Genomic DNA, 27,133 nt, shown 5'->3' with positions numbered 1-27,133 from the left:
CGTCATATTTGACAGTACCTAGACGCTCGACGTCGAACAAGCAGTAGGCAATCTCGTACTCGGCATCGGGCTTTTCAAGCAAGTTTTCGAAGTATGTCCAGTCGGAGAGCGAGTCTTGGCGATGGACGGCATATCTCCTGGTCCTGCAGAAGGAGGGTGTCTTGGAGGCGGGGCTCCTTCAAAATGAAGTGGAAGTTAGCAAAGTCCGGTTCCCCATGAACTTTGACTTGACCGGGAACTGCGACTTACCACCTTGTCAATCTTGAAGAAGTTCTACCTATCCACTGGCTCACTAGCCTCCAGGAGTGCTTCGAGAGCAACTGTCAATGAATCAAGTGTTAGCCGTCCAAGCTAACGGTGACACCAACAGATCCAAATGAACCAAGTTCATTCGCAATGGGGGGAGGGGGTACCCAGAACTTGTCCTGGCTTGCGATATCATCTACGGTATTGACTAACAACTGTGCAGGTTCTTTCGCAGCAGGAGTTCAGGAAGATGGGACAAAGGACTCACGGATATTCTCCTCTCTCCTTTCCCGGACACCCCAGGCCAGGGCCAGTGGTTGATGTGGATCGCATCCTTTGGCCCTGGCCTGGAGACGGGTCTTGAGAACGTCACACGGAGTGGCGGTGGTGTTCGGAGCCAAAGCTCAAACTCGCGGAATGGCCTTGTCGGGGCAAGTCGGGTTCTGAAGATTGCCCTTGGCAGTAGCGCGGCCCAAGATCAGGAGGCCACTGCTGGTTGACACGCTTCCCTTGCTTCCTCTCTGGGAGTGTTATGTGAGTGCGGATCAGACAATATCAAAGAGCGAGGGCCGGCTCTCCACGGTGTCAAGGACTGAGCACGTGTAGGATTATGGCGCAACGAAAGGTAGCTTGTGAAGCTATGGAAGAAAGACAAAGCAGCATGGAAACGATTTTGTGTTGAACTGGTATGAAGAAATAGAAGAATTGATGGGAGAATGATGATCTGGGGAAGCCTCATTCAAATACGGCACCAAAATCCGACCCATGTCCTCTTCGCCAGTACCAGTCACACAGCGGGATGAAAAGGGCAAGAAATAGCCTGGAAGTCTTGCTAAGGTACCACACCTTACAAATGGAGGCACAAAGGTACAAGGAGCAGACATTACCGAGACACTTCTCCGCAACGGGTCGCAAACTTTCACCGGCAAGAGCACTTTGCTTGGGAAATGAAAGAACGCTCAACGATCCAGCCTAGGCCATGTCGGCTCCCGTTTCCCGCATGACCTTGGATCTTTGCAACTTCTCTCCTACTTGCCCGCCGTTTTGAAAAGAACCTCTATGGCTTGCTTCATGGTTTTGAGGCAGACATCGGGGTGTCTGTAGTGTGAAGAAGCCTCGAGTGGGCATCGAGGTTGCAGGCACCATTCTGGATATGGAATTCGCATTATTCGAGGCCTGTTTCGTCTGATGTTTGGTATTCGTTGTATTCTTAAGAATTGGTAGAAGGGCTCCACAAGGCCGCCATTAGGAACAAGAATCTCATGAGCTTGAATCACGGCCAAAGCTTTGGCTGAAAGTGAAAACAAACTTGAGCCGCCTCTCCAGCTTTCAGACACTCTTCCGCTTCCATCGTTGCCCAAGAAAATCGAAAGAAAGAGCACTTCCCTCGCACATCTCAGACCTACTTCCTGCAGCAGATTTCCCTCAAGAACTCCACCGCAGAAGAAGAAGAAGAAGGCACAAGCCATCACGGCACTTCCAGGCCCTTCCAAAACAGACAAGCAGTAAGTCACCCTGTACCGCTACCTGGTAGAAAGCATATGTATTGCTCTTTCCATGCCAACCTACATATTTGCATCTTTGAGGCACTGTGAGGCCATCCCTGCTGATTTCCTTTCAGTTCCACCTCGCCTCAAAGCCCTCTTCACGGTAGGCAGCTACCCCCCAGTCGTCGATCGGCGATCCCCAAATCGTCTGCAAGCACCTCGATCACAGATCACTAGACTCGTAGAGAGGAAAAGTGGAAGTCGCGCTTTTGAACACCAGCTGACCCAATTACATCACCTCCAGATCACACCATGGTTAAAGTCTGTCGTCTCCGCCTGCTCTTCGGAGCCCTCTTGCTGGCCTGGTGGGCCATTCATTATCATCGCCAGTGGCAGGCGTATTCGGACCACATTGTCGCGGCCCTGGGCCACCAAGGAAAAGGCGTCGCCAACATTGCCGGGACGGGAACGGGGGTAAGAATCCACAGAGGGGAAACCCTCTACCTCTGAGTCCAACCACAATTCGCCCAAGGACAAGATGGAGGAGGGAGAGGACGGAAGCCGGGGCACAATGGACATGGGGGAATTTCTGGGGCCAAAAAGGGCTAACTGACGTCTATTCAGCAAAAACTAACATCTTTTCATCTCGTGTCATGCACTTCTCCTTCATCGTAACTCTGTCGTGATTTTTTTCCTGGCGATCTTCATCTTTCTTGTAGGTAGGTAAGCGTGAAATGCTCTTGTCCGTGAACACCCAGACTGCCCAGGCAAAAGAGCTCAACACTGGAGAGAGCGCTCTCGTTGACCGTTGTAGTAAGCGATACCAGCTTCCTTCCGGCGATGGGGTCTTGCAAGCCCTGCATCTTGAATGGCGCGTTCTTCAGTCCGGACTGCCTCAGGTTCCATCCAGAACTTTGCCCCACGATTTCTCATGTGAAAGTACATCAAAGCCTTCCAACCATGAGACGCACGATAAGCAAGAGGGATATTAAGACCGGCAGAGACGGGTGCTTCCTGGTACTCCACACGACCACGCTGGTAGTCTGTTGAAGACCTTCTCTGGGCCTCCCTTGTCGCCGCACCGGGCTCCTGTATTCTAGAGTATGGCAATGCCCGTCTTGAGTGTAAATACGACGACAGCGGCAGTTAAGCTCGGTTGTGTTGAATCGGGTTGCCATTCTGACACAGAAATTTAACCGTAGTGCCTGCTCGTCCACCAAGGCAGGATCGCAAAATCCCACTTTTAAGTGAACCAAGCCTGACCAAACTCTGAGTTCACGCTCTACCTTCGGTTTCTTTGCCAACTCCAGTACTAAAAGGGTCCTGATTGCTCGGATATGATGCTTTGACTTTCCATCCTCGGCGCCAACAAGCTTACAACGACCATGACCCTTCCATTCGAAGCTGTCCGTTGCTGCCCACGGGTCTCTCAACCGTTTGCTGTCCCTTTTTGGACGAGATCATGTCCACGGAATTGTCAGGCTCGGACGTGAAATAAGGATCAAAGACGTTGCTGCGAGGCGAGAATGCGTGCAGTGTTGGACATGAACGTCGGAGGCGTTATTGCGTCGAGGTGCAGCGCAGTGAAGTGCGTCCGTAAATGGCTGATCCCAGGTGGCCCCAGGATTCCTATAAGACTGCCCATGACCCCATGCCTCTCTGGTCCGTTTTCGCTCTCCCCTCATAGTCATCCCATTCTTCAGTCCTTCAAACAATCCCAAATCCAAACAAACAAACACTCAACCATCTTCAACCATCTCCACTTCTCCACTTTTCTTCTCCCTTTGAATCACTCCGCCTTGCGCCCCATCAGCACACATGTATCCGGCACCGGCTTGCCTTTGGGCTGCTGCCTCATCATTGCCTCTTTTGATCCATCAGCTCGCCGTCACCTGCTTCAACAACGACAGCATCTTCCAGTCCTCTCCATTTCGGCTCATGTGTCTCACCACCTGACATAAGGTTCATCCTCCGAGTGGTTGCTTTTCCGCTGACCAAAGCCCTGTGGCATCTTCTAACATGGGCTCTTCCGCGTCGCGCAGTCCTTCGCCATGATGGCGTACATACCTTATACCTTGTACTCGTTGCCCAGCTACTCATTGCCGGCATCGATTGAAAGGTCAGTTTCTTCCAGATGGACTCTTCGGTGCTTTGCTTTTTTCTCTATGGCGTCAAAGCTCGCATGCTGACTACCATCCCAACGCAGCGCCGTCTCAGATGCGGGCTCCCTCAGGGCTCACCAGCCTCGCCCATCATCTACCTACTCTACACAGAGCCAGTCCATCGCCTCGGGGAGAGCGAAGCGCAGCACTTTGGATATGCAGACGATTGTGCAGTCCTTGTCACTGGCTCTTCGAACGAAGAGGTTGTAGAGAAGGCACAACGAGAGTTGGACGCTATGGTCCAATGGGGAGCAGACAACGCTGTTGACTTCTCCCCGGACAAGACCGAAATCCAGTTTTTCTCCAGGAAAAGACAAACTGCGCCTTTCCCAACCATTACGCACGGAGGAGTCGTGGTGGCTGCACAGCCGGCAATGCGTTGGCTGGGGATTTGGCTCCACAGCAAGCTGAATTGGAAGCACCACATTGAGCACAGGCTCGCCTCCGCTAAGCAGGTGGTCCGCCACATACGCGGTCTCAATAGAGTATACCACGGTGCTCCCCCAGGCTCCATGGTGAAGGCTATGAAGGCTGTCGTCCTGCCAAAGGCCCTATTTGGCTCCGAAATCTGGTGGCCAGGCCATAAGAAGCACGCTCTTCACCGCAAACAAGAGGAGTTTCCGCTTGTTAGCAACGGACTAGCGGACCTCGTCCATAAAGTGCAGACGGCGGCTAATACCGCCATCCGCGCCAGCTTACCAGTGTGGAGAACGACGTGCCTTGCTATTCTCTACCGCGAAGCTGGCCTGGCCCCCGTCCCTCTTCTTCTGGAAGCGGCCCGCTGGCGGCATGCTGTGCGCCTCCTCACATTAGACCCCGCCCACCCGCTTGTCCCGCGTCTTTCGGAATTCCGAAGGACGCCGCGCGGCCTACCTCGCCGCCCTACAACGCTACAGACGGCCACCCAGCTCGCCTTGCCGTTCCCGCGGCCGGTTTTACAGCCGCCCGTATATAACGGAGACACTCACAAAGATCCAGCGCCCAAGTCGAAGGACAGAGCTGCCAAGGATTTTAAAGAATGGCTTCTCCAGCTAGATCCCTCGGAGATCGTCGTTTATACCGACGGCTCTATGATAGCCAAGCAGATGGGCCTTCCAGCGCACGCGGAGGACCCGGACGCGGAAGAAGAAAGCCCAGAGGGCGAGTGCGTAGGCTTTGGCTACGTAATCTTCCAAGGAAAAACAGAACTTGGCCGCGGATGCGGTCAATTAGAACATGCGGAAGTCTTCGATGCGGAGGCCGAAGGGGCGCGGCATGGTCTCAAGGCCGCTGTGACGCTCTTCCCAGAGGCACAGGCCCGGCCACGCATTACGGTATGCCTTGATAACACGTCCGTCATTAGAGGTCTCCGGGGAACCCCAGCTGCGTCGTCACAAGCGGCTTTCCTTGATTTCCATGCCACCCGCAAAGGCTATGGCCCCAGTCTGGTGGACGTCCGCTGGGTTCCTGGCCACAAGGGCATCACAGGCAACGAGATTGCTGACGAGCTCGCTAAGGCGGGCGCCGAAGGAGGAGAGGTAGTTAATCAAGGCTTGGCTACCCTTGCGCACTCAAGCCGGCTTGCTAAAAGGGAGGCGCGCACAGATTTCAAGCCATGGTGGGTCGCAAACAAGCCAGAGTCGTATGCAGACTATAGGCTGGGCGTCTCTACTAATCCTAACGAAGAGTTGGAGCTGGACAGGCGCTCCCTACACCATCTTCTGGCAGCTAGATCAGGCCACGGGGATTTCAAGGACTACCACGAGCGCTTCGAGCATGAGGACGCGCTGCCGACGTGCTTCTGTGGAAGCTGGAAGAATCCATTCCATCCCTTCTTCTGCAGGAAGGCACATGCGGTTCCCCGGTCACAGACGAAGCGGCTACGCGGGAGAACCTCTCCCTTGCTATTGGAATTTACTGGCAGCGCTTCATCGCTAGAATCCAGACCTCACACTTCTTTTCGTGGACTTGCACGAGAAAGGCTTGGCGCCAGTCACTCTGGCAACAGCACATCGACGACGGGGGCACCGCTGACAACCTTACAGGGTTTCTACGGGGTGAAGGGGTGGAGATTGGGCGCGGCCACGACATCGAGAGGGTTACGGTAGACTTGGACAGGCTAGTCTACCGCGTAAGGAGACGGGAGGAGGCCTTACGGGAGGGGGAGAGCGAGAGCGAGAGCGGGGAGGAGTGATCTTGCCCTTTTCTTTTATCTTGTCCTTTGTTCTACGGGTCCCGCCATATACTGGCGGCTCGCTCAGTGGGCGATTCGATTGAAGGTGTTGGATCGCGTTTACGCTACGGGCAACACATGATTTATACTGGCAATAGGCCTCGGGTTGCCCTCGGGTTAATGGTCTTTTGGTGGACAGTTAGGGCACTGCTATTATCTTTGTACGCGAGATTCACCCATGTGGCACGTCTCATGCCCTACGGGAGGCGGAAGTAGACGTTAAAAATAACAACAACAACAAAAAAAAAAAGCAGAGCCGCAGATTCTGGTCTACAGCCACCTCAGCATGGCAAACAATCACCTCGAGCCGTCGCTGAGCGCATCGCAGTCATGTCCATGCCACCGGGATTCAACATCAACATCGTCAATACCAACATCCCTAGCATCATCGATAACACCATCCGTGCCACCGAAGTGGCCTCCACTTCGCTCCAGCTGGCGCCGGGGAGGACAACCACAACAATACCCCTGCTTAGGGCGCCGGCGCCAGCTGGGCATCACTGAGGCAAACACAGTAATTTGACAACCTCCACTGGCATTGGCAAGCACTTCTGCTTCTGGACGAAGTGGTCGAACACTTAGTTCTGGAGTTGTCTCGCGGAAGAAAAGAAACGGAAACCAGGGCGGCCTAAATACCCGAAAGGGCGTGTCGGTGAATGGGCAAGGCCAGTGAATGGCGGCCCAGTCCAGGGCACAGACTTCCAACACCACATCATGCCACCGGCCTTCAACATCAATAACGGATCATCAATATCAACATCCCTACAAGCATCATCGATAACGCCATCCGTGGCACCTAAGTGGCTTCTACTTCGTGCCAGCCGGCGCCGATGCCCGCGAAACTACGTGAAAGGGCAAACCACAATAGAGCGCCGGCGCCGGCACCCACTTCACAAACATGTCCATGCGGGTTACACAGGCATTATGAGATATTTCAACCAGGGACCACTAAATCTGCCAGCGACGGTGCCATGGAATGCCAGCCAACGAAACACGCCAGAAGGCAAAATTAGCCTGTTCGAGGCTAGAGGCTGCGTTTCCGAGGCGGCTGTAGCCCAGCCAGGCTGGAGATACCCTTAGCGGTGGAGCAGCACTGCGTCCCGCAGTTTCTTGGTTCTTTTTGGATCTTACCTCTTTTCACATCACCTTTTTGAGATAGCACGGCATTTTTACACCATCTCTATCAACATTTATCCTTCCGGTCCCTGGCGGAGCACCAGCATCGAGAGGAAACCCCAGCAACAGGGCCAAACGATTGTCATCCGGATGGTCATTGTCGTCAACAGCATAGCGTTGATAATATCAATGTTCATCATCGTTGAACGAGGAGGCCAATTTGGAGGGCTGGAAAGGAAAGGAGCTTGAGGAGACAAAGCAGTGAGAGCAATATCAGGAACACGAACAGAGTGGGGGGAATGGGGTAAGGGGGCTCGTAATGGAGGAGGAAACGGGCATGGCCCTTTTTCAGCTTTCCGGGCTACGAAAGAAGATTCTCCAGTTGGCCGAGTTTGGAGTGCCGTATTTGTGGTAACATCAACATCATCCCATTGTTATTCCATTGTTATTCCATTTTTGGTCCACTGTTACCTGTATCTAGTACCTGGTTGTGCCAGACGAAGCATATAGCTGTTGTGTTCTCGGTCGATTTGGTGGAAGAAACCTGTACTTGGGCAGCAAGAAGTCAATAGGAGCTACACCCCCTCCATCGGGGAGGAAAGGAAGCGCCTGGAGAAGGTGAAGGCGGAGTTGTTGGCTGCAAAGTGGAAGGCGGCGTTCGATCTGAAGATTTAACAACTTCATTCTTTTTTCTTTAGTCTTTCTTTCTTTAGTCTTTCTTTCTTTAGTCTTTCTTTCTTTAGACTTTCTTTCTTTAGTCTTTCTTCTTTTCATTTCATTTTCATATAGCTGGTAGCAGGTAGTATAGAGTTAGCAGGTAGTCAATCACCTTGAAACCACTCCCGTGCCTTTCCATGCGGTTTTTGCTCAAAGTGTTGCTTGTGACATACAGCTGTGGACCATACCTACCTACATTGAAGATATTGACAGCCACCGACAGTCTTGTCCTCCTCTATGCCCTAATATTGCTGATTCCCGGCCGACCCAACGTGACATTACGCAAGCAGACTCCTTCATATGACCACCGTTTGCGAAGCCAATCTTGTTTTCCCATCTATGGCTCGACGAGTTGACGCTTTTCCTGTGAATTTGCGAGTGAAAAATGGACTTCGCATCAATAGCATCGCGGTTTCAATCACTACGGGCAGTGCATCTTCAGTGTATGTCCAATCCCGGCGAGCTGACCCAAAGTCCAGCGAAAAAGGCACTCGACGATATCTCTTCTATTCACCAGAATTTTATTGAATGAATGCCAATCATGGCTCTTTCAGTTGATTCCTGAACGGGCTTCAATGTTCTTTGGCGTCTTTGCAGTGAGTTGCGATTTTCGTCTCATGTGCCATTCCGGCCTTGGTTTCTCCACTCCATCCCGACACCCGAAGACACTCAACGATATCGCCACCAAATATCATTCTTCTAACCAAAAAAACACATGGCAATGTATTATCTATCATTTCCCCATAGATCTGCAGGTTTTCTCATTTGTTGCATGGCCATGCACCATGGTTCAAGTGGAGTGTCTCACATGCACATGGGTGCTTGGTTGGGGTTGCGACATGGCATGATCATGGGCAGCAAATAAGAACTTCACGACGAGCAATCGCGCGAGAAGCAACACGACATAGCACAATGCAAGCAAGTTTGATATCACAAACGAAATAAAACTCTAAGGACTAAATAGGAACTATGGAACTACAATGACAAAGGAAAAACGTGCCCAGTTCAATCGGTTATGGTGTAGCGGTAACATCCATCGTTGACTCTCATTTCTCAGGAGTGACTGCTCTCTCACCCTCCAATTTCCTACACGTATCTTACAAGTCTACCTCCCAAAGACCAAAATTGCAGAGAGCGATGTGACCATTGGCGTTCAGAAGGATGATTTCCAGCTTGAGATCGCCGGTATATAATGTTGTAAGCGTAGGCCCGCGGCCTCTACGCTATCAACCAACCCGTTGATGGTAAACTTTGGCCATCCTCTACCTTCAAGAACCTTACTCGCGTGAGGCCGAGGAGGCACTCCAGGAACGGTGGTCATCGTTCGACGACGACTACGCAATCAACAAGGACTACGGAGAGCTCCTGGTCGGGGTATCGCAATGCGATGCTGTTGTCCTTGTGCTTGTTGTTGGGCCTGGGCCGCGTTGGCCTGAGTGTCCTGGTTCTGCGTCATCTTGACCTGGATGAGCGCCCCGGAGCAGGTGTGGTTGAGGTACGTGCACGTGCGCGCCGCGATCTCGTACATTGGTGTGCTGAAGTCGCAGTTCTTGCTCCATGAGGGAGCGGTGTACCTGATACACCTGGCGAGCGTCAAGCCGCGAGAGCTAGAGAAGATGAAGGTCAAGCTGGAGATGCCCGGTGTGGACAAACTGTTGTGGCGTTGTTTGATGTTGTGGGGCCTGCATGTTGCCATCTGTGTCCTCCTGCAACTGCAGACTTTGTAGTGTGGGCTCGACCTGGACAGCGCGATAACCTGCGGCATGGCCGGTAATGCCGCGCGTGGTGCCGTTGGTGGTGTTGCCGCTAATGCTCGAGTTTGCCTCGCTGGAATCTTTTTGCCTGTTCTTGGAGTCTCTGAAGGTGGAGCATCGTGTTGGGGATCTGGTCGGGGTATCGCGATGCGATGCTGTTGTTCTTACGGTTGTCTGTTGGGCCAAAGTGAGGCAGCGGCTCTGGGGTCGCGTCAGAGCGAGAACCGTCGCGCTTGGACCCATCTAAGGGCATGTTCGTTCAGGCAGTAGCACAGTGACAGAAGCCTTTTTTTGCTGGCGAAAAGGCCTTGGATTAGGGATAGAAGAGCTTCTCCTAACGCACTGCAGCTGGAATGAACAACATATAGCCGTCTCCAAATAAGTTGAACATGATGGCAGGTAAATGGGAAGAACGGGTTTTGGTTCTGATGAAGGTAGAGGGTCAGCACATCAACGCAGTGCAATTTGATGATGTATTGTAATGAAACGATGGAAGTGGAGAGCCAGGACATACATGTAATCCTTGAAGCCGCTCTCTCGTTTCCTATCCTGTCACATGCGCTTCCACCAGGCTATCACATCTTTTGCGATGACATCCTCCTCAAACTTACGCTTCTCGATATTCTCGACCTTGGTGGCCTTGGCAACAAGTACGGTGGCACCGGTGATCTCGGCGGGGACGTCGGCGTAGGTGATAGCGTCAGTGGTGGTGGTGGCGGCGGCAATGGTGCAGTTGGTGCCATTGCTGGCCGCATAGCCAGCAACACCACCGCCGATGTTGACACGCACAGGCGTGTCCAATCTCTTGTCCATCTTGGCCAACAGGCAAAGCCAATACACAATCAGGAGCGCAAAAAGGGCCCCGATAATGTGCGAAAACCGGCGAGAAATGCAATGTGCGAGCATTGGGTAGTCGTGACTGTGCCAGGAGCAGATCGAGGGTGCTGTGGTCTCTTGGTGTGTTAGACATGGAATAAACAACTGAATTGATGACCAGGCGCAAATGACTGACCTGAAAAATCTGAAAAAGTCCTGTCGCCTGGGGCACGGTGCGATCAAATCCGTGAACGGCCAACGAGGGAGACGGATTCTACTGGTTTCACCTGTCAGACCGTGGACTCAAACGAAAGCAACGGGAAAGGGAAGAGCAGTCTCGTCGATGACAACAAACTCACCTTGATATCTGAAAACTGGGGGTACCCTCTGCGGCAGAGCAGGAACAACGGACTTGATCTGTTGACTTCAGTCAGATTGATGTCACATTTGGGGATAGGTGGTGGCGCCATCCACGACGACAGAAGACTGGACTCACCTTAGTTGGCTTGAGAGCCTTGGGAGTTGACGGAAGAACTCTGCACCTTGTGTGGGTGCAAGCAGGACTGAAATGGAAGGGGCATTGTCAGTACGGCCTCGAGAGGGGGGAAAAAAGAATCTCTGATGCGAGATAAGGCCAGGAGGGAAGACAAACCGTTGATGCGGTCCCAGTTGTATTCGTCTGGATGGTTTCCAGGTTCAAGACCACAGATGCTTGTGACGGCGCATGGAACGCGACAAAGTCTTTACGGTTGTACTTGAAGGATACTGTGAAGAAAGTTGGTGATGGAAGATGAATGTGGAAAAAGGAGAGAGAGGGAGGGGATGGAGGGGCAGAAGAGGGAGAGGGAAAAGAAATCAGTCGAAGGAGGGAGAATTGTGCGCTCACCCGGTCCCGGCCAAGGTACATCGACGAAGTACCTTTACTGTCTTTGGTATTGCGCCAATGGTGACCAACATGGAGCGCACGTAGCGGTGGCTGGAGGCGGCTGCCTCCTTCCTTCTTTGACTGCCAGTTGACTCCCTAACGCTGAGCGGCCGGTTCATGTGGACGAGCCCGGGCAAGGATCCATCGTCATCTGCCGGCTGATGACGCTGGTCTAGCCCCGCGTAATTTCCAATAAGCTGTGGCTCGTTGCCTTCTGCGAGGAAGGAAGGGTGCTCCTCTCTCCAGCTCGCGGTTCCTTCACTGCGCCCAAGGGCAAGTGACTGGCTCATGTGGACGGCAACTTGCTCAAGACAGGGGCTTCTCTCACCTCATCTGACCCCGCGTAATCTCAGAATGATGTGACCCGTTTACCGTTGCGGGGAAGGAAGTGGCCTTTGAGGGGTGATACAGCTCATCGAGGAGTCTAAACAGCAGGTACCTACCCTTCGCCGGTTTAAAGTCGTTCCGGTGCTTCTGGGTGCTTCTTCTGTAGAGAATGATGGTCCTCTTGGCAGTTGGCCGATTCATACCTTCACATATATCGAGGGTCGCCCACGCTCTGTCCTCGCTTCTCCTGCTTCTTCTCTTCTTCTCCAGTTAAAATTTCACCATGATTTTTTCCTTGTGTCTCTGTTCACTCCGTTCACTTCAACATATGCACTCTCTCGCTTTGCCCTTTCTCCTTTCTCGGTTCTCCATTGTTGTCTTCGACTTGTTGGGCGAAAAGCCCGCTTGCCTCATCGACTGGACCGGCTGGTATAGTTCCATCCACCCTATCGACGAGCAGCGCCGCATTCTTGACCGCCTCATCTGGTCCTCCAGCTTCGAGTCCTTCCTCGCCACCAAGTACCCCAACGACAACTTTCTCTTTGGTAAGTCCAATGTCAGGCACCTCTCAGAAGCAGAGTGCCGCCTAGCCACCACCAAGCTCTCCAAGGTTTGACCGACTAGGATGGCAAGCGCATCCAGTCATTTTGGGACGTTTCTGCTCACAATGTATCTCTTCGCACACAGGCCCCATCATCTGTTCACCTCGATGCAAAGCTCAAGCCTATGGGTAGACCCTATCCAGCGCAGCCACCAGGAATATCTGCAAGGCCCGGGCCCGCGTGCAGCACGGCAGTTGGTCGACACTTCCCCGGCGTGCATTCTCGGCCATCGAGCCTCCTGCAAGCCCGCTCCCAGTACGGCGAACCCCCGCCCGTTGGTGTTACGAGGACCACGTCTCTCCAAATTCCCCTTTGACCCTCTCTTCTCACAGCCTCCAGGCCACTGCAAGTAAAGCCATCGGTTGTGCATAAACCCACTGGTACACGCTCCTTTTTGCTCTCCTTCGCTCACGTTACACCCTGACCAGCGGCGTGCCGTCGTCGCTGGTCAGGGTATCGTCTACGAGTGCTTGGGCTTCCACTCTCTCCCCGCCTTCTCTACCGGTGGTACCATCCACAGCCGGCCATGTGTAAGTTGTTCTTCGACTCTCCCTTTGGTGGCTGTTCACATAAGCTGACATCATTCCACGTGCACCAACAGACCCCCAGCAATGTTCTGCGCAGTACATCAACGAGCAGTACACCGACCCCGTCAACAAGATTACCCTCGGCACCTGGCGGCCGGACCCTAAGAGATGAAGGAAGCCACGGAGAATCCGCGACCGTGTCCTCGTCGTGCCGTTGAGGTATGTTCCCACAGCGTTATCCGCCTTGCTTCGTGCTGTCCAAATAGCCCATCTAACACCTGTCATCTCTACCAGGATGACGATGAAGGGCGTCCTGGTCAGACCACCAACTAGGTGGAAAGTTGAAATCATTTCACTGACATCAAGAACGAGGTTGTCCGATCCTTGATCGACGACTCTTGGAAGGGCCGTCATCAGTGTCATGATCGAGTCGAACATCAACGAGGGAAACCAGAACGGTCGGTTTCCCTCGTTGATGGCACCACCATGGAGTCTCTTGGGTTGCTGGTCAACGACAAGGTTGATCTAGCCAAGGCCAGAGGTCTCGAGCTAACAAACAAACCAGTATTGGATTGTAGTTGAATATGGGGGAAGTAGCATGAGTACTTGTATCTAAGGTAGATAGCGTTAGTCAAAGACATGCATTAACTCAATTTCTTCTTGAACATTCCCGGCCGTACATATTGCCCGTGATACATTTCCATAAATCCGACAGCTTGTGTTGTTCTTCTCCCGTTTGTCGCGTCTGTTGTTTGTGCTTTTGTGATGATTTTCAGTCTCGACATGGCTGTCGTCCGGGCTCTTAGATGAATTATGCTCTCCGTTTTGCTGCCACTTGTAACAGAAATGCCTAAAGCAATCTGCCGAAGGAATGAAAAGAACCTAGACTCTAGTTCCTGGACACTTGAATTGTCGCTGTCGTCGTCGTCGATGAATCGGACAGTGCTCGGGGCCCCGTGTTGGGGTGGTTGTGAGTGTGGTCACACATGGTTGTCCTCGCGTCTTGAGTCTTGACAGTAAATGATATATGATCCAGGTCGGTGGGAGGTCTTGGACGAAACCACGAAGGGTTGGAGAAAGGAAGATAAAGAGGACTGGAGGTGTAATAAACGCAAAGGAGGACGCGTGAAGGTAACGCAAAGCAAACAAGGAAACCTGGTTGCCAATGCCACGGGCGACAGCTGATCCCACCGCAGGTCTGCAGGCTACCAACAACTTGGATCTTGCACAGCCGAGAACGAGTGAAGCGGATTTCCACGTGAAGAAGCACTGGGGAAGGGGGACGTCTGCTCTGCAAGGACGAAAAACTCCAGGAAAAGGTTCACTGACAACGCGTTTGACTTCGTTTAGCTGTTCCTACGAAGCTTTCTGGTAAGCCTCGGGAAGTTGGTGCTGGGTTGTGGATGAACCAAGGTCAAAGACGTACCAATACTTCAGTATATGATTAATTGGAGGTCCATATGCCACTGCAATGGGATGAGCCTCTCCAGAAAGCAAAGGCCATGGCAAGGTTGGAAGGGGAAGAGGTTTAAAAAGACTGGACTCACCGACGTTGCTCTTAGGTCCCCATTCACATATCTTCCAACCTGTGAAGAACCACAGCGCAAATGTAGACAACGCCCATCACGTGCTAGCCTGCCCACCCACAGCTTGTTCAGATGCTCTAACATCCATCGACATCAACGCTTCTGGGCTAGGCGCCTGTCGATTAAACCGAGAAGATGCAACGGTTAACAACAGCAGTAGCAGCATGAACCAACGTTGTACCCAGAGACCGAGCCCTCACCTAGGGTGGAAGATAAGGTCTTGAAACTCCCGTCGCGTTGACCGGCTCTGCATCAGGTTCTGGCAAGCTTTCCGGGCCACAAGTCCTTGATATTCTTTACCCATGTGGTATCATCCCTCCTGTCATTTGCAAGCATCTTGAACTGGCCGACCCCGTGTGTCTCGACCATCGACCATTTGCTGGCTCTGGATATCAAGATCCCAGGACAGACAGAACGGGTAATCAAACAGAATGGGATGAAAAGAGCACTAGCGAAGGCAGTGAAGGGCAGAAACAAGCTCATCTACGTCAAAGGCAAAAAGGACCACTTTGCCCGGGAGAGTTTGTTAACAAAAAGGAATGACTGGGGGACGAATAAAACAAAGGGAGTGTTCAGGCGTGAATGTGTCAACAAAGATGCTCCAAAATCGACCACAGTTTCGCCTTTTCCGACCTCATCGGAGACCCGGAAATCCATGTCAAGCTCCTAGATGGCAGTGACAATGTTCAACCTCACACACATCGGTCTCTTTCGGTATTAAAGATAGATGGCAATGGCAATGTTGGAGCATCCTCTGCCCTGCAGTGGTTGGTGTTAGCGATCGCTGTTCAAGAAAGGCATGAACAAAAACAATTCGATATAAGCTACAAAACCCTACACTCCCGTCAGATTGAATACGGGTTCCGATGCCTGAGAAAGTAGCCCAAACTCTTGAATGGAAGGAAATGAGTTCAGTTGGCAGATACCACCCACCTTCTTTTTGTATAAAAGGCTAGATGGATCTGCTGGTGTTGGTCTGCACTTTTCTGTTCCTGTGATGGCAGTGTTAACACGACATGAAAGAAGTGGGTCAGACGGATATCCAGACAGGAGCACTAACAATAAACCGCCATTTGCAGCAACCTGACCAAAAAATTGTGCACAGTTTATCCTCAATCAACTACCCAAAAGAATGACTCAGGGTTTTGAAGGGATAGGCAGGTTGTGCTTGTACACCTAGCAGGTTTTCTTGATACGAAGAAGCCATTTACAACGGTGACATCGATATAGCTTTTTTTTTCGTTACAGCCGAGAGAGTGTTAGGTTATCAAGCACGCAGGCTGAAAGGAGCACCAACAATAAAGTGTCATCAACCAGCAGTCGAGCCAAGAGGCTGTGCACCATCCATCATCGTACGACTGCCCATCCAAGTGCGGGAACCTCTCAAGAAGAGCCGAAAGACTTAATTCTATACTCCTGAGTTTCTCTTCGTGCGGAAATGTCGACAGCGATGGTGATATCCCTGCCATGGCAATGCTAGCGATCCCTACATCCCCACTGCTCAGATACACATCGTCAAAACCGAAGCACTAACACAACCAGCCCATTACCGGCGACCGACCGAGAAAGGTTCACAGTTGTCACGATCATCGCCCGGGCCAAACATCATATAAAACTCATAAGAAGAAGTAACTGCACTTAGCTTTATACCGGACACCTTTTTTCGTGTAGAAACCGTTAATGGCGGCCGTGGGGTCGTTCTGGTCATTTCTGGCCCTGTCGGGCAGAGCCAGGGAAGTGTTAGCGAAACCGCCGCCCAGTGTCCTGACAAAACGGCCCGCTGAGATCGGACATTGGGAAGATGTTCAGTCTGGTGGTGTTGTTGTTTTCAGCATGACCCATATTTCCCGGGAGGTGTGCCGTGGCCGTGAAGTATGCACGGGGCGTGATCAGGGGCACTGGCAATTTAGGTTGTCTTAGCCTGCTCGTCTAAATCGGACGGGAGAAAAGATGACGGTGGTATATTTCTTCCTGTGCTTTTTACTTCTTTTTCTCTCGAGGGTCGTCTGATCGTTTCTGAGGCTCCGTTGTCGTTAGGAAAGGCGGGACGGAAGGATGCCGGGGAAGCACACCATCCATGCCCGTGGCAATCGGGGCCTGGCACTGGCAACACGGAGCGTCCAGGATTTGACCGGGAGACAGACCGCGAAGAAGCGGCTATGGAGGGGGGGAAGGTCGGACGGGGAAAGATAGCGCCCAGCACAGTTGCAGAACGTCCGGAAGACAGGAGGTGCCCGGGCGGCCGCAAAGAAGCCGGCACTTCCGCTGTCGCATTTCAAGGTGCCTCTACCATAAAGAGGCAACACTGTAATCCCCTCCAAGGTTTAAGAGGGAGATAGTAGGCAAGCATCTATGCAAGGCATTGGTGGTTTCTGGGCCCGGTGTCTTCAAAGTGTTCCCGTGTTTCGATGTCAAGCAAGAAATTTCGACGGATGGACAGCTTGAAAGGCACGTTGTTAGACCCCAGCGGCCTCACGGGCGACTTACAAGACGTGCACTAACATTTCGACACCCTACCTGAGCTTGACCCACTTTGACCACTTTCCTGTGCCCGCAAGCCCGCTGCCCGCATGCCGCCTCGACAAGTTGACATGGACATGCGTGAACCGCCGAGGAGAACAGCCCATAGTAAATAGCATTGACTTTGGTGAGGGACAACTCCGCGTCTCGACTCCCAGCTCTCCTCCCGGGGCCCATTGCTTCCTGACTCCGGAGCCGGGCATGCTTTCATCGTCTTTATGTCCTTTGACCGCCGCCAACACACCAACCACCACGCTCAAATTTGCAATGACACAGCAAGCAGGTAATTTTTTTTTCTTCAAAATTTAAACCTGGCCATCGGCTCATATCCCTCTTTACCGTGTTTACCTCTCCAACCCCTCCCAGGTTCGCCCTTTCTATTCCGTCCCATCAGGTTCAACCATCTATCAGCCCTTCATTCCTGCCTGCCTTCCTCCCTTCCGCCGGTTTAGCCTTGTAAGATCTCGAAACTTTCGTGCTTGTGACATGCATTTCGTAAAGAATGTTGCCTAACCCTGACCAGTTGTCGTAAGCCATCGAGGCAGCATAGCAAGTGAATATGAAATTGACATGTTATCATTGCATTGATGGTTCATCGTGAGTCTTGCTCCAAGCCGCGTCCTTGCCTCCTTGACGAATACAAGAGCCTAACTGTAACACATCAAGATATCCATTTCCAGACTGCTTGGTCCATAGTCCTTTTTGGTTGCATTTAAGCTGTGAACTGTGTAGTTTAGTCTACCTGTACCTTATTCTGCTTATGCTATATCCATACATATTTTCTACCTTGTGAAACATCCATTACCGGATGCGTCTTGTTTCCCTTTCTCCTTTGCTGCTTTTCCGGACCTCTGGTGTTGTTCCGTAACATGCAAGTTGTAAGTGAATGCTTGAGCGAAGGCCATCAACCATGGAACCTCCCCAACCATCTAGTAGTACAAACGAAAACAATACGGTGAAAGCAAATCTCCTCCACTACCAATTCAGCGCTCTTTGTGCCTTGACCAGGCATATGTCATGACCAATGCAAGCAAGGCCTCTTCACTCTGCTGTAGGAGATGACATCAGATATCAAATCTCCCCATCAGCAATAGCCAACCTCTGCTTGGTAGTCTTAGCCTTCTTGCTTCCACCACCCGTAGTCTTCCTCTTCTTCGCCGCTCCTCCCACGGCACTGCCCTTCCCGTCACCTCCCGCTTCTCCATTGACATTAGGCGTAGCCGTCCCACTACCCTTGGTACCATTGCCACCATCATCAAAGTTACCCTCGCCTGTTATCACTGTTAGCTCAACGTCCTTTCATCATCTTGGTCAGGTACGGAAAAAGAAGACTCACCCTCATGATACATCTCATCCAAACTAACCTCCTTCCCTTCACCACCCACACCACCCCTCTTCCTCTTGCTACCACCTCCCTTGATCTTCTTGGCCAACTTCTCCATCTCTCCACTCTCGAGAAGCTCACGTTCCCGCTTCTCAATCATCTCCGCCTGCTCATCGTCCGCCAACCACATAGCGATATCGCGGTTCCTGTTCTCCGGCGCACGACGACCAGAGAAATCGACACCTCCGCCGGCAGCCGACGAGCCGCCCGTGATGACCACGCGCTGGACTTCCTCCTTCTGCATGGCGCGCTTGCGGATACGCTCCTCGATCGTGCCACGCGTGATGAGACGGTAGACGGTGACTTGCTTGGTCTGACCCAGACGATGAGCGCGATCCATGGCTTGCGAGTCGATGGTCGGGTTCCAATCCGAGTCGTAGAAGATGACCGTGTCGGCGGAGGTAAGGTTGATGCCGAGACCACCGGCGCGGGTAGAAAGCAGGAAGATGAAGATCTCGGGACGGGTCTGGAAGTCGGCGACGGTGTCGCGACGGTCTTCGAGCTTGGTGGAACCGTCGAGTCGGCAGTACTTGTAGTTGCGGTAGGTGAGGTACTCCTCCATGAGGTCGATCATGCGGGTCATTTGGAAGTAGAGGAGTACGCGGTGGCCGTTCTCCTTGAGCTCGCGAAGGAGCTCGTCCAGCTTGGCGAGCTTGCCGGAGTCGGTAACGAAGCGGCGCATGGAAGGGACGGTGATGTTGGTGAACTTCTGCTTCTCCTTGTCTGGTGCAGGGAACAAGGCAGGAGGTGGGTAGCGTGATGGCGGCACCTTCTGTAGGACAAGTGCCTTCTCCTCGGCCAAGGTAGGTCCGAAGAGGACCTTACGCATAGGAGCGTTGAACATGATATTCTCACGCTCAATGACCGAGGCACAGGTGTCGCAAACAACCTCGATAGGAGGAGCGGAGGTCTTTGGGCACGCAGCCTGCTCGAGACGACCAAGGCCAGTCTCAGCAAATGCACTACGCGAGACATTCATCAAGCTGCTCAGAATGCCTTGCTCGGTGATATCAGCCAAAGGCTTCCGATCCTCGCGTTCCCTGATCTTGAAGAGGGCATGCGCGGGAGTAAAGTTCAAGTCCTCCGGCTCATCATAGGCGATCTTAATCTCGGCAAGACGGTTCTTCTTGGTAGACATCTCAACAGCCCGAGCAAAGAGATCCTTGTGGCTAGCCCGGTAGACCTCCTCATAGCTGGTATCGGCAAAGCGTAGCCACGAGAAGTTGTCATTACCAGCCAGGCTCTCGCGGATATGCTGTGGAGTCCAGATGTTGAACTTCTCATTCAACCACTGGTTCCGCCACCCAGCGACCTGATTGTCTTCACCAGCCTTGTACAGCCGTCCTCCGTCGCGCCAGAGTAGCTTAGGCAGCTCATACTGAATCAAGCTGCGCGTAGAGTAACCGACATTAACCGGATTACCCTCACGGAGGAACGAGGCTGTCTCGGCAAAGTAGCCGAACGAGTACGGTGAAGCGGTATCCGCACGCTCGAAGAGGTCGGGGTGGTTGCACACCTTACGGAACTGCATGACGAGATTCATGAGACTAGCAGAATCGTCGTCGCCCAGTGTCGCCTTCTCGATGAGGTCCATGATGCTGATCTGGTTGCGCAGGTTGGCGTACATGGCACGTTGTCTGTAGGTGAGATCGCAGAAGACGTCCAACTCGATCTTGTCGCCAAGTTCCTTTTGGACATGCTTCTTGACACGACGCAGCATGAAGGGTTTGAGGATCATATGCAGACGCTTCAGCTGGTCTTCGTTCAACTTGGTATTACTCTGGGCATGAGACTCGATGTCCTTGGAGAACCATTCGCTGAACTCGTCGTGGGAATCGAAGAGGGAAGGCATGATAAAATGGAGCAAGGCCCAGAGTTCCTGCATGTTGTTCTGGATAGGCGTACCCGTCAACAGGAGACGGTTACGGCAATGGAAGCCCAGCAGGCACTTCCAACGTGAACTCTGCGAACTCTTGATAGCCTGGGCTTCATCGAGAATCATGTACTGCCACTTCATTTTCTGGAAGTACGCAACATCAGAGACGACAAGCTGGTAAGAGGTAATCATGACATGGAAGGGAGCGTCCTTCTTGTAAGTCGTGTGCTTGCGATCCCAGAACTTGCGCAGTACCTTACGGTCGCCCGCAGTACCCCAGTAAGGGAGCACCTTGAACTGGGGAACGAACTTTGTGATTTCCTGCTGCCAGTTGTGCAGGGTAGACGCAGGCGCAACAACCAGGAAGGGACCCCAGATGTCGTACTTCTCGGCGAGGTAGGCCATGACGGAGATGGACTGCACCGTCTTTCCTAGACCCATTTCGTCGGCCAGGATACCGTTGATGCCTTGTTCGTACAGGTTGACCAGCCAGTTGAGACCCTTGAGCTGGTATTCCTTGAGCTGGCAGTTGAGAAGCTTGGGCTGCTCGATCTCGACATCGCCCATCATGGTCGGGTTCTGGAAGTTCATCTCGCCATCCTCGTCAAGCTTAGACTCCTCCTTGTTGAACTCTCTAGCCTTCCTCTGGGCCTCGGCAATGGCATTCTGCGCATTAGCCATAGCAGCGGCCCGCAGCGTCGATTCATCTTCGGCGTCAAAGTCGAGGTTCTCGAAGTTGGTGACCTTGGCACCAATGGGACCAGTAGGCACCTCGATATCCATGTCGTTCTCCGGAATCTTATCCTTGCTGGCCGCAATTTCATCGGGGTGGTCCGTGCTGCGCTCAACCTCATTGGTCTTGATCTTCTTGCCAATGAAATGGGAGTACAGCTCGGTCTGCGAGATAAGGAAGTTGAGCTTCCTCTTCTGGCGAGCGGCTTCGCGATCGGCTTCCTCCTTGCGGGCGTTCTCTAGCTCTTGTTTCTCAGCTGCCTTCCGGAGATCACGCTCCTCGCGCTCGTTGCGCTTCCAGAAGCCCATCATGTCACGCATGACACGCTTGGCGCGAGCCTGCAGATCTTTGGTGCCCTTATTGGTACGGAGTTGCCATCTCTTGGCCTCTTTCGACGCGAGGATGGCGGTCTTCTTGAGGTTGGATGACTTAGTGGAATACGAATCGATCGCCAGTCTGAACACCTTGTTGACGTCCTTCCTGGCGAGATCGCGCCAAATCTGATCATAGATCTGGTTGAAGCCCTTGGACTGGAACTTGAGCTCCAACGGGTCCTTGGGTTCCTCGACAACCTTCTCCTTCACCTTGGGCTCCTTAGGCTCCTTGGCCTCCTTCGGCTCTTGGGGCTCCTTGTTCTCCTTGTCCTTCTCTGCATCAGTCTCCTTGGGCGCCTTAGTCTTGGTAAGCTTGATACGGATCTTGTTGGTCTCTTCCTTGGGCGGCAGCTCGAGACCAGCATCGAGGGCGGCTTGGGCAGCTTCGGCGGCATCCTTCTCGGCCTGCTTCTGCTCCTTGGATTTCTTGGGTCTCGTGCCGGCACGGCCCTTGCCCTTCGTCTTGCCAGGCTCCATGTTCTCGGCCTGGAACGTAGCCATAGTACCGCCTTCCAGGTTCGGCTCAATGGGATTGAGATTCCTGGCTGGGCCCTTGATACCCTTCTGCAAGATGAGTCGGGTCTGCTGCACCTTCTTGTTGGCCCGCTCGGCTTCGCGCATGTACTTCTGCCTTTCCGCTTCGTCCTGCGCCGCAGAGGCCCTGGCCAAGGCGGCAGCCTTTGCTTCCATGGTAGTAGCCATGGACTTCTCGCGCCGCCTCTTGCGCTGCATATCCTTCTTGCGCTCCTTCTCGGCAAAGAGCTCGCGCTCCCGGACCTCTTGCAAAGCATCGTCGTAGTTAAGGTCGTCATATCGACGCTTACCAAAGTCGGCATGCAGCTTGAGCTTCTGGGTCTCGATCTCTGTGTACTCAGCTCTCCTAAGTCGGCGCAGGCGAAGATCGCGATTGTTCATCTCTTGCCTCCGCTCCTCGCGTCGCTGTCTCCACTCGCGCAACTCTTCCTCGTAGTCAGACTCATCAGGAAGCTCTCGCGCTTCGATTCTGTCCATGCATTTTCTAATCTTCTCCTCGTTTTCGGCAGAGAACACCTTCTGTTGCTTGGGGGCACCGTTGGCCATTCTCTTGGCTGGAATGCGAATGTTGGGCAGAGGACTCTCTTGTTTGGACGACCCTCGTCGCCCTTTGGGTGTGGACTCGGAGTGCCTGATATCGGAGATGCGTGGCTGTTTCGGCTGGCGCGGTTTTCTCTCCTTCTTCTCCTTGACAAACTTCTCGGATGAGTCGGCGCGTTCGACCTTCATGGGAATGTCGTCGTCGTCATCCATTATCGGTGAAGTAGGGCGCGGTCTGGAAACGGGCTCGGAGCTCGAAAGGATGTGGGAAAAGGACATGACACCGGCGCCGCGGCTGGTATTCTGCAAGCAACGATTGTTGTCAGCGACGGTTGGCTGAAAGAGAGGGGAAGGACAAAGGGAGGGAGGATGGACATTGCCAATTGGTACGTGGGGACGAAGGGCGAAAGAGCTTACGGTTGATGTAGCGGAAGACATCTTGGATGGTGGCGAGTCGTTTCGGCCTAGGGCGGGTAGTGCAGTCTTGCCGTTGGATGTGGGATTAGCTAAGATGGCGCTTCGTATCGTAGGCGAGGCCATGCTCGGTGGTCTGAGTGAAAGCCTAGGGCTGATGGATCCGGCGAGACTGCCAACGCTTCCAGTTCCGATACTGGCCGGTGCGGCTACTGACGCCGGATGGGAAATGGCGGCAATGGGACTACGCGTCGCAACAGTAAAGTTGGACGGAGCTGCAATCGATGGAGGCGATGTATGATCGACCGGGTAGTTCTCTTTCTTCCTGTAATAATCGGTCGACGATTGGGAATAGTTGTACGGATCGCGGGTCTAATGATTGCAGAAGAGCAAAGGTTGGGTCAGTGGAAGTGGAACAGTCAAAGTGCCAGCAAAGCTTTGTTGTTGGTGGTGGTGTTTCGTGTGTCAGGAGCCAGGCAAGGGATGAATGATGCAGCTGAAGTAGTTGTATTAATCGGTGGTAGCTGTTGTGGTGGTGGCGTGCACTTGTAAATTTTCAGACCGTCACCCATCGGCCAAGGTTTTGGAGTGGTGACTTTTTCTTGGTCACTGCATTGAGAACCTTGGGGGCAGGGTTGGGTGAAGAGGTGGTGGTTTGTGATTATGGGACTAAGGGGAGGGATGATGGTGGTGTTGAAAGAAAGGGAAAGGAATGGGAAAGCGGGCGGTGAATAAAGGACGACGTGACGGGGTTGTGGTGTTGGGAGTGGAAAGTTTGTCATGGCCACTCGACCATGTTCGGATGTGTGGTGCGTTGTAGTGTGGTGTTTGGTGGTTCAATGACTTTTGAGTGGTGATTGCTAGTGTGTGTGGTGATTCGGTGGATTCCATCTGCAGACGGTACAAGTGAATGTCAAAAGTTGGCTTACCTTGTTCGTGGCCGAGCCCGAAGCGGAAGGCTGGGACGTTTGCGAAGTCTGGGTCGCGTTTCGCCAGGAGCTTGTTCCCGTGGAGGAGAGTCGGGAGGAGGAGCCCGTGTCAGAATGGCCCGAAACCCTGCGCTGTGATTCCCTTGTTGTATCGGACCGGTAGTGGTCGCGGTGGTTGTCGCGATCTCGATCTTTTCGTGGGCTCAGGCCGCTAATACTGGTTTCGGCGGTTGGGTCGTAAAAGCTGCCGCCTGTCGATGATTTTTCGCGTAATGACGAATCCCGATCGCGGAACGATTCAGCCGGCGAATAATAGGCCGACGGCGCGTGCAGTTGCGATGTTCGGGCTGGTGGTTGCGAGCTCGACGACGACGAGACCGTGATGGAGTTTCCAATGCCTCCTGCTGATAGAGGTAGTAGCGAGCTCGAAGCTGGGGCCGGAGCTGATAGGCCGGCAATTGGTGTAATGGCAGGTGGAGCTTGCAACGAGGACGGCGGCGGTGGCAGCGAGGGTGCGGATGCTGCGACAAAGGGATTTGAATGGTGTTGTTGTTGGTTTGTTGTTGGAGGATTGAGAATTGAGCGTGGACCCGTGGGTGGTGGTGGTGGTTGACTGCTCAGACTGCTGCCGGCGGCACCTAGCGCGTCGTTGGCGTTGTTGGTGGTGGAAGTAGAAGTGGGAGGCGAGGCCGAAAAGGGACCTGGATGTGGTGGTGCAGCGTGTGCTGGAGTCGCCAGGGAGGAAAGTGGATGACGGTATTCCGATGCTTGTTGCTGATGCGTTGGCGATCGCAAATTGAACGAGGACGAGCCGTGCGTCGTCGCGCGCATGAAATTCGTCGATGAGGAGGGCGGCGGCGGAACTGCTGGTCCTCCAATTCCATGGAGCAATGATGATGATGACGACGCTGCTGCTTGTGGTGGTGGTGGTGCTGCTTGGGATGATTGTACGGCGCTGTTGCTGCTGCTGCTCACTGGGTTGAGAATGTCGCGCAGACCTCCGCGTGGTTGTGGTGGTGCTGGCCCGCCGCCGTTTCCTCCTCGATCTCCCCCTTCTGTTCCATCCTCGTCAAAATGAGGAGGTCGCTGCAGCACCGTCGAGAAGTGGTCCATGCTGGCTGCTGATATGTCTGGTGTCTTCTGGTTTCTACCGTGTACCGTTCAATCCCCCTCAAATCCCAGTTCCAAACGTTTAATACCAAACACAACACAGTCTTGTTCTTCTTCCTGTTTCTCTGCCTCTAGCTTGCTTGTATAATCTCTACGTGTTATCGGTATCCCATCGGACGAGACGATTGTCGTCGTGTTCCTGTCTCGACACTGCCTTGCTTGTACTTTGGGGCGCGATTCAAACAAAGAAAGCGCGGCGCAACAAGGCGAGCGGCGAGCTTTTCTGTTATGCTCTAGTGGGATCTGTAGAGTTGCTATGTTTGATGCTTGCCGACTGGCCTACACCTTGTCGGACAGTCTAGAATTCGGTCGACTCGTGATCGGATTCAATGACTGAATGCGCGGCGACTTGGATTGTTTCTGCCGTTGCAGTTAATCGGTCGGGTATTCGTGATGATTTGGTTGCTATAAGCGATCGATTGTCGCGATTGCTCGGATGGAATGGCGGCGGCCTCGGCTGGGTTCGAGATGACAAGCTGGAGGGGCAAAAGCGGGAAGTTATTCGAAGCTTGTCCGAGACTAAGCTGTCGCTATGCCGTTGTCGCTAGGCGGTAGCTGCAGTCGTCACGGGAAAAAAAAATAGAAGCGATCGGCCAAAAGTCGCAATGACAGCGAAGGTACTACTAGATGGGCAACAAGTAATGGCTTGTTGCCGGTGCTGGTTGTGGTGATGTGGGATCGTCGGATGACGGGGGTGAGTCTGGATCGAAGCCAGATTGAAGATGGTTGAGATGACACAGCACAACGGAAGAAGAGAAATGGGCCGATGGAGACTCGGACCACGGTGATGGTGTTAGAAGGTATGGTGATAGCGGGGAATGGCAAAGATATGGTGTGGATGACTTGAATGTGAAGATGGTAGTCGAAACCCCCATCAGTTATTGTTGACAGCCTTGACGACGACGATGATGATGGTTGCCCCGGCTGGTCCGTTCTATTTCGGCTGTTGGCCACATCTACAAGTGTTTTGGTCTGGGTTCAGTTGTGTGCGCGCGTGTGAAAATGGAAATGCAGACTCTTTCACACACTCCCGGCCTCGGGCTCTGCCTCTGCTCTCTGCTCTCACGCCCCGAAAATGTGCCCCTTTGGCTTCTGCTGGTCTTCCAGTTTCCCTCTTCTCGCTCACCTCTCGCGAAGGGTGAGCGATCCATCCATTACTGGGGAAGAGGCACGGCCCAGTCTGCTCACCCCGGTCCACCACATTGGATGCATCCCATTCCCGGGCCCCGTTGCAGCAGATCCATTTCTGGACTTGTGATTGGTCAGATACCTAGCAGATGTACACGACCCGCTGCACGCACCTGCCCTGTGCCCTGTGCCCTGCAACTCTGCGCTCCCGCAAAAAGACGTCAGCCCTCCGCGCTAGACCCACCGACTTGGTCCCTGTAAGGCCCGCGTCTGTTCTTATGTCCGCCTGTGAACCCGAGGCTTCAATGAATCGAACCATCACGAGATGAAACATCACCACAAAGTGGTCAATATTTGACATTCTCAATTCATTCCTTTTTACCTTCAGGTCACGAATCGTGGTCCTGCAGTATTGTAACTCTCACATCGGTTCAGAATCCAAGCTGACCGCGCATGTTTCAACTCCCGGACGCTCGGGTCGTGTCCGGTCAGTAGGGTCAGGCCAACAACGCCAAGCCAAGGCACGATTTCTCATCTGAACCCTCCATTGTGTGAACGAAATTTGCCGAGTGCCATGACAGCCCGCCCGTAAGAAAAGAAACAGTCAACGCCCAACCAACAACTTGCCAACCTTTTGGCTTTGGCAGCCATCAATCGGACACCTGACAATCCACGAATATCAATCACCACAACCATCACATACAAACCTCCATCGCCATGGCCATAGAGAAATTCTTGTTGTATGGTATCATGAACTCCAATGTCACTTTTCACAGAATTTTCCATCATCGTTCTTCAAATCCCCAGCCTTGGCGCGATCGAAGAACGGTGGACGCGCTGGCGCGGAAGACAGCCGGCTGGGGCGGGCGGTTGGGCGGCCTAAATGGTACGTACCCCTTGTCAGTTGTCACGGCCGGCCACCCCAGGTTCTTCAACTCCAACAGCCAGTCCCCAGAGCCGGAGAACTGGAGAAGTGAAGAACTGGAGAATCGGAAATTTTGGACCTCGCACTGCGAATTTGCAAATCCATCATCTCCTCCTATGAAATCTTCCC

General features: G+C 53.1%; 4 protein-coding genes across 4 annotated transcripts, besides 1 other annotated feature; 2 read left to right on the top strand and 2 right to left on the bottom strand.

Annotated features, from left to right (window-relative positions):
- Nucleotides 1-18: 18 nt before the first annotated feature.
- Nucleotides 19-66: a sequence feature (Short protein (SMAC4_13331, WPJ60994.1) was converted to a misc_feature.).
- Nucleotides 67-4,965: 4,899 nt separating this feature from the next.
- SMAC4_13330 (uncharacterized protein) lies at nt 4,966-5,982 on the top strand (the record flags this gene model as incomplete). The annotated part of the gene is made up of 1 exon (XM_066091375.1): nt 4,966-5,982. One exon carries the CDS (start codon nt 4,966-4,968, stop codon nt 5,980-5,982), a length of 1,017 nt encoding a protein of 338 aa, XP_065946283.1.
- Nucleotides 5,983-9,282: 3,300 nt separating this feature from the next.
- SMAC4_05102 (uncharacterized protein) lies at nt 9,283-10,507 on the bottom strand (the record flags this gene model as incomplete). The annotated part of the gene is made up of 4 exons (XM_003346795.1): nt 9,283-9,514; nt 9,654-9,795; nt 9,863-9,937; nt 10,306-10,507. 4 exons carry the CDS (start codon nt 10,505-10,507, stop codon nt 9,283-9,285), a joined length of 651 nt encoding a protein of 216 aa, XP_003346843.1.
- Nucleotides 10,508-12,084: 1,577 nt separating this feature from the next.
- SMAC4_05101 (uncharacterized protein) lies at nt 12,085-14,171 on the top strand. The gene is made up of 4 exons (XM_003346794.2): nt 12,085-12,372; nt 12,450-12,638; nt 12,793-12,894; nt 12,974-14,171. Exons 1-4 carry the CDS (start codon nt 12,091-12,093, stop codon nt 13,061-13,063), a joined length of 663 nt encoding a protein of 220 aa, XP_003346842.1. The 5' UTR covers nt 12,085-12,090; the 3' UTR covers nt 13,064-14,171.
- Nucleotides 14,172-17,510: 3,339 nt separating this feature from the next.
- Nucleotides 17,511-26,339, bottom strand: SMAC4_05100 (uncharacterized protein). The gene is made up of 5 exons (XM_003346793.2): nt 23,782-26,339; nt 22,856-23,224; nt 19,163-22,741; nt 18,334-19,099; nt 17,511-18,268 (listed from the first exon to the last, which is right to left on the bottom strand). The coding sequence occupies exons 1-5, from the start codon at nt 24,892-24,894 to the stop codon at nt 18,069-18,071; spliced, it is 6,027 nt and encodes a 2,008-aa protein (XP_003346841.1). The 5' UTR covers nt 24,895-26,339; the 3' UTR covers nt 17,511-18,068.
- Nucleotides 26,340-27,133: the final 794 nt, after the last annotated feature.

This window comes from Sordaria macrospora, chromosome 2 (assembly GCF_033870435.1).
Source record: "Sordaria macrospora chromosome 2, complete sequence".
NCBI classification, from domain to species: Eukaryota; Fungi; Ascomycota; class Sordariomycetes; order Sordariales; family Sordariaceae; genus Sordaria; species Sordaria macrospora.
The sequence above is the reverse complement of the archived record's forward strand: the minus strand, read 5'-3'. Positions and strand labels throughout refer to the sequence as shown.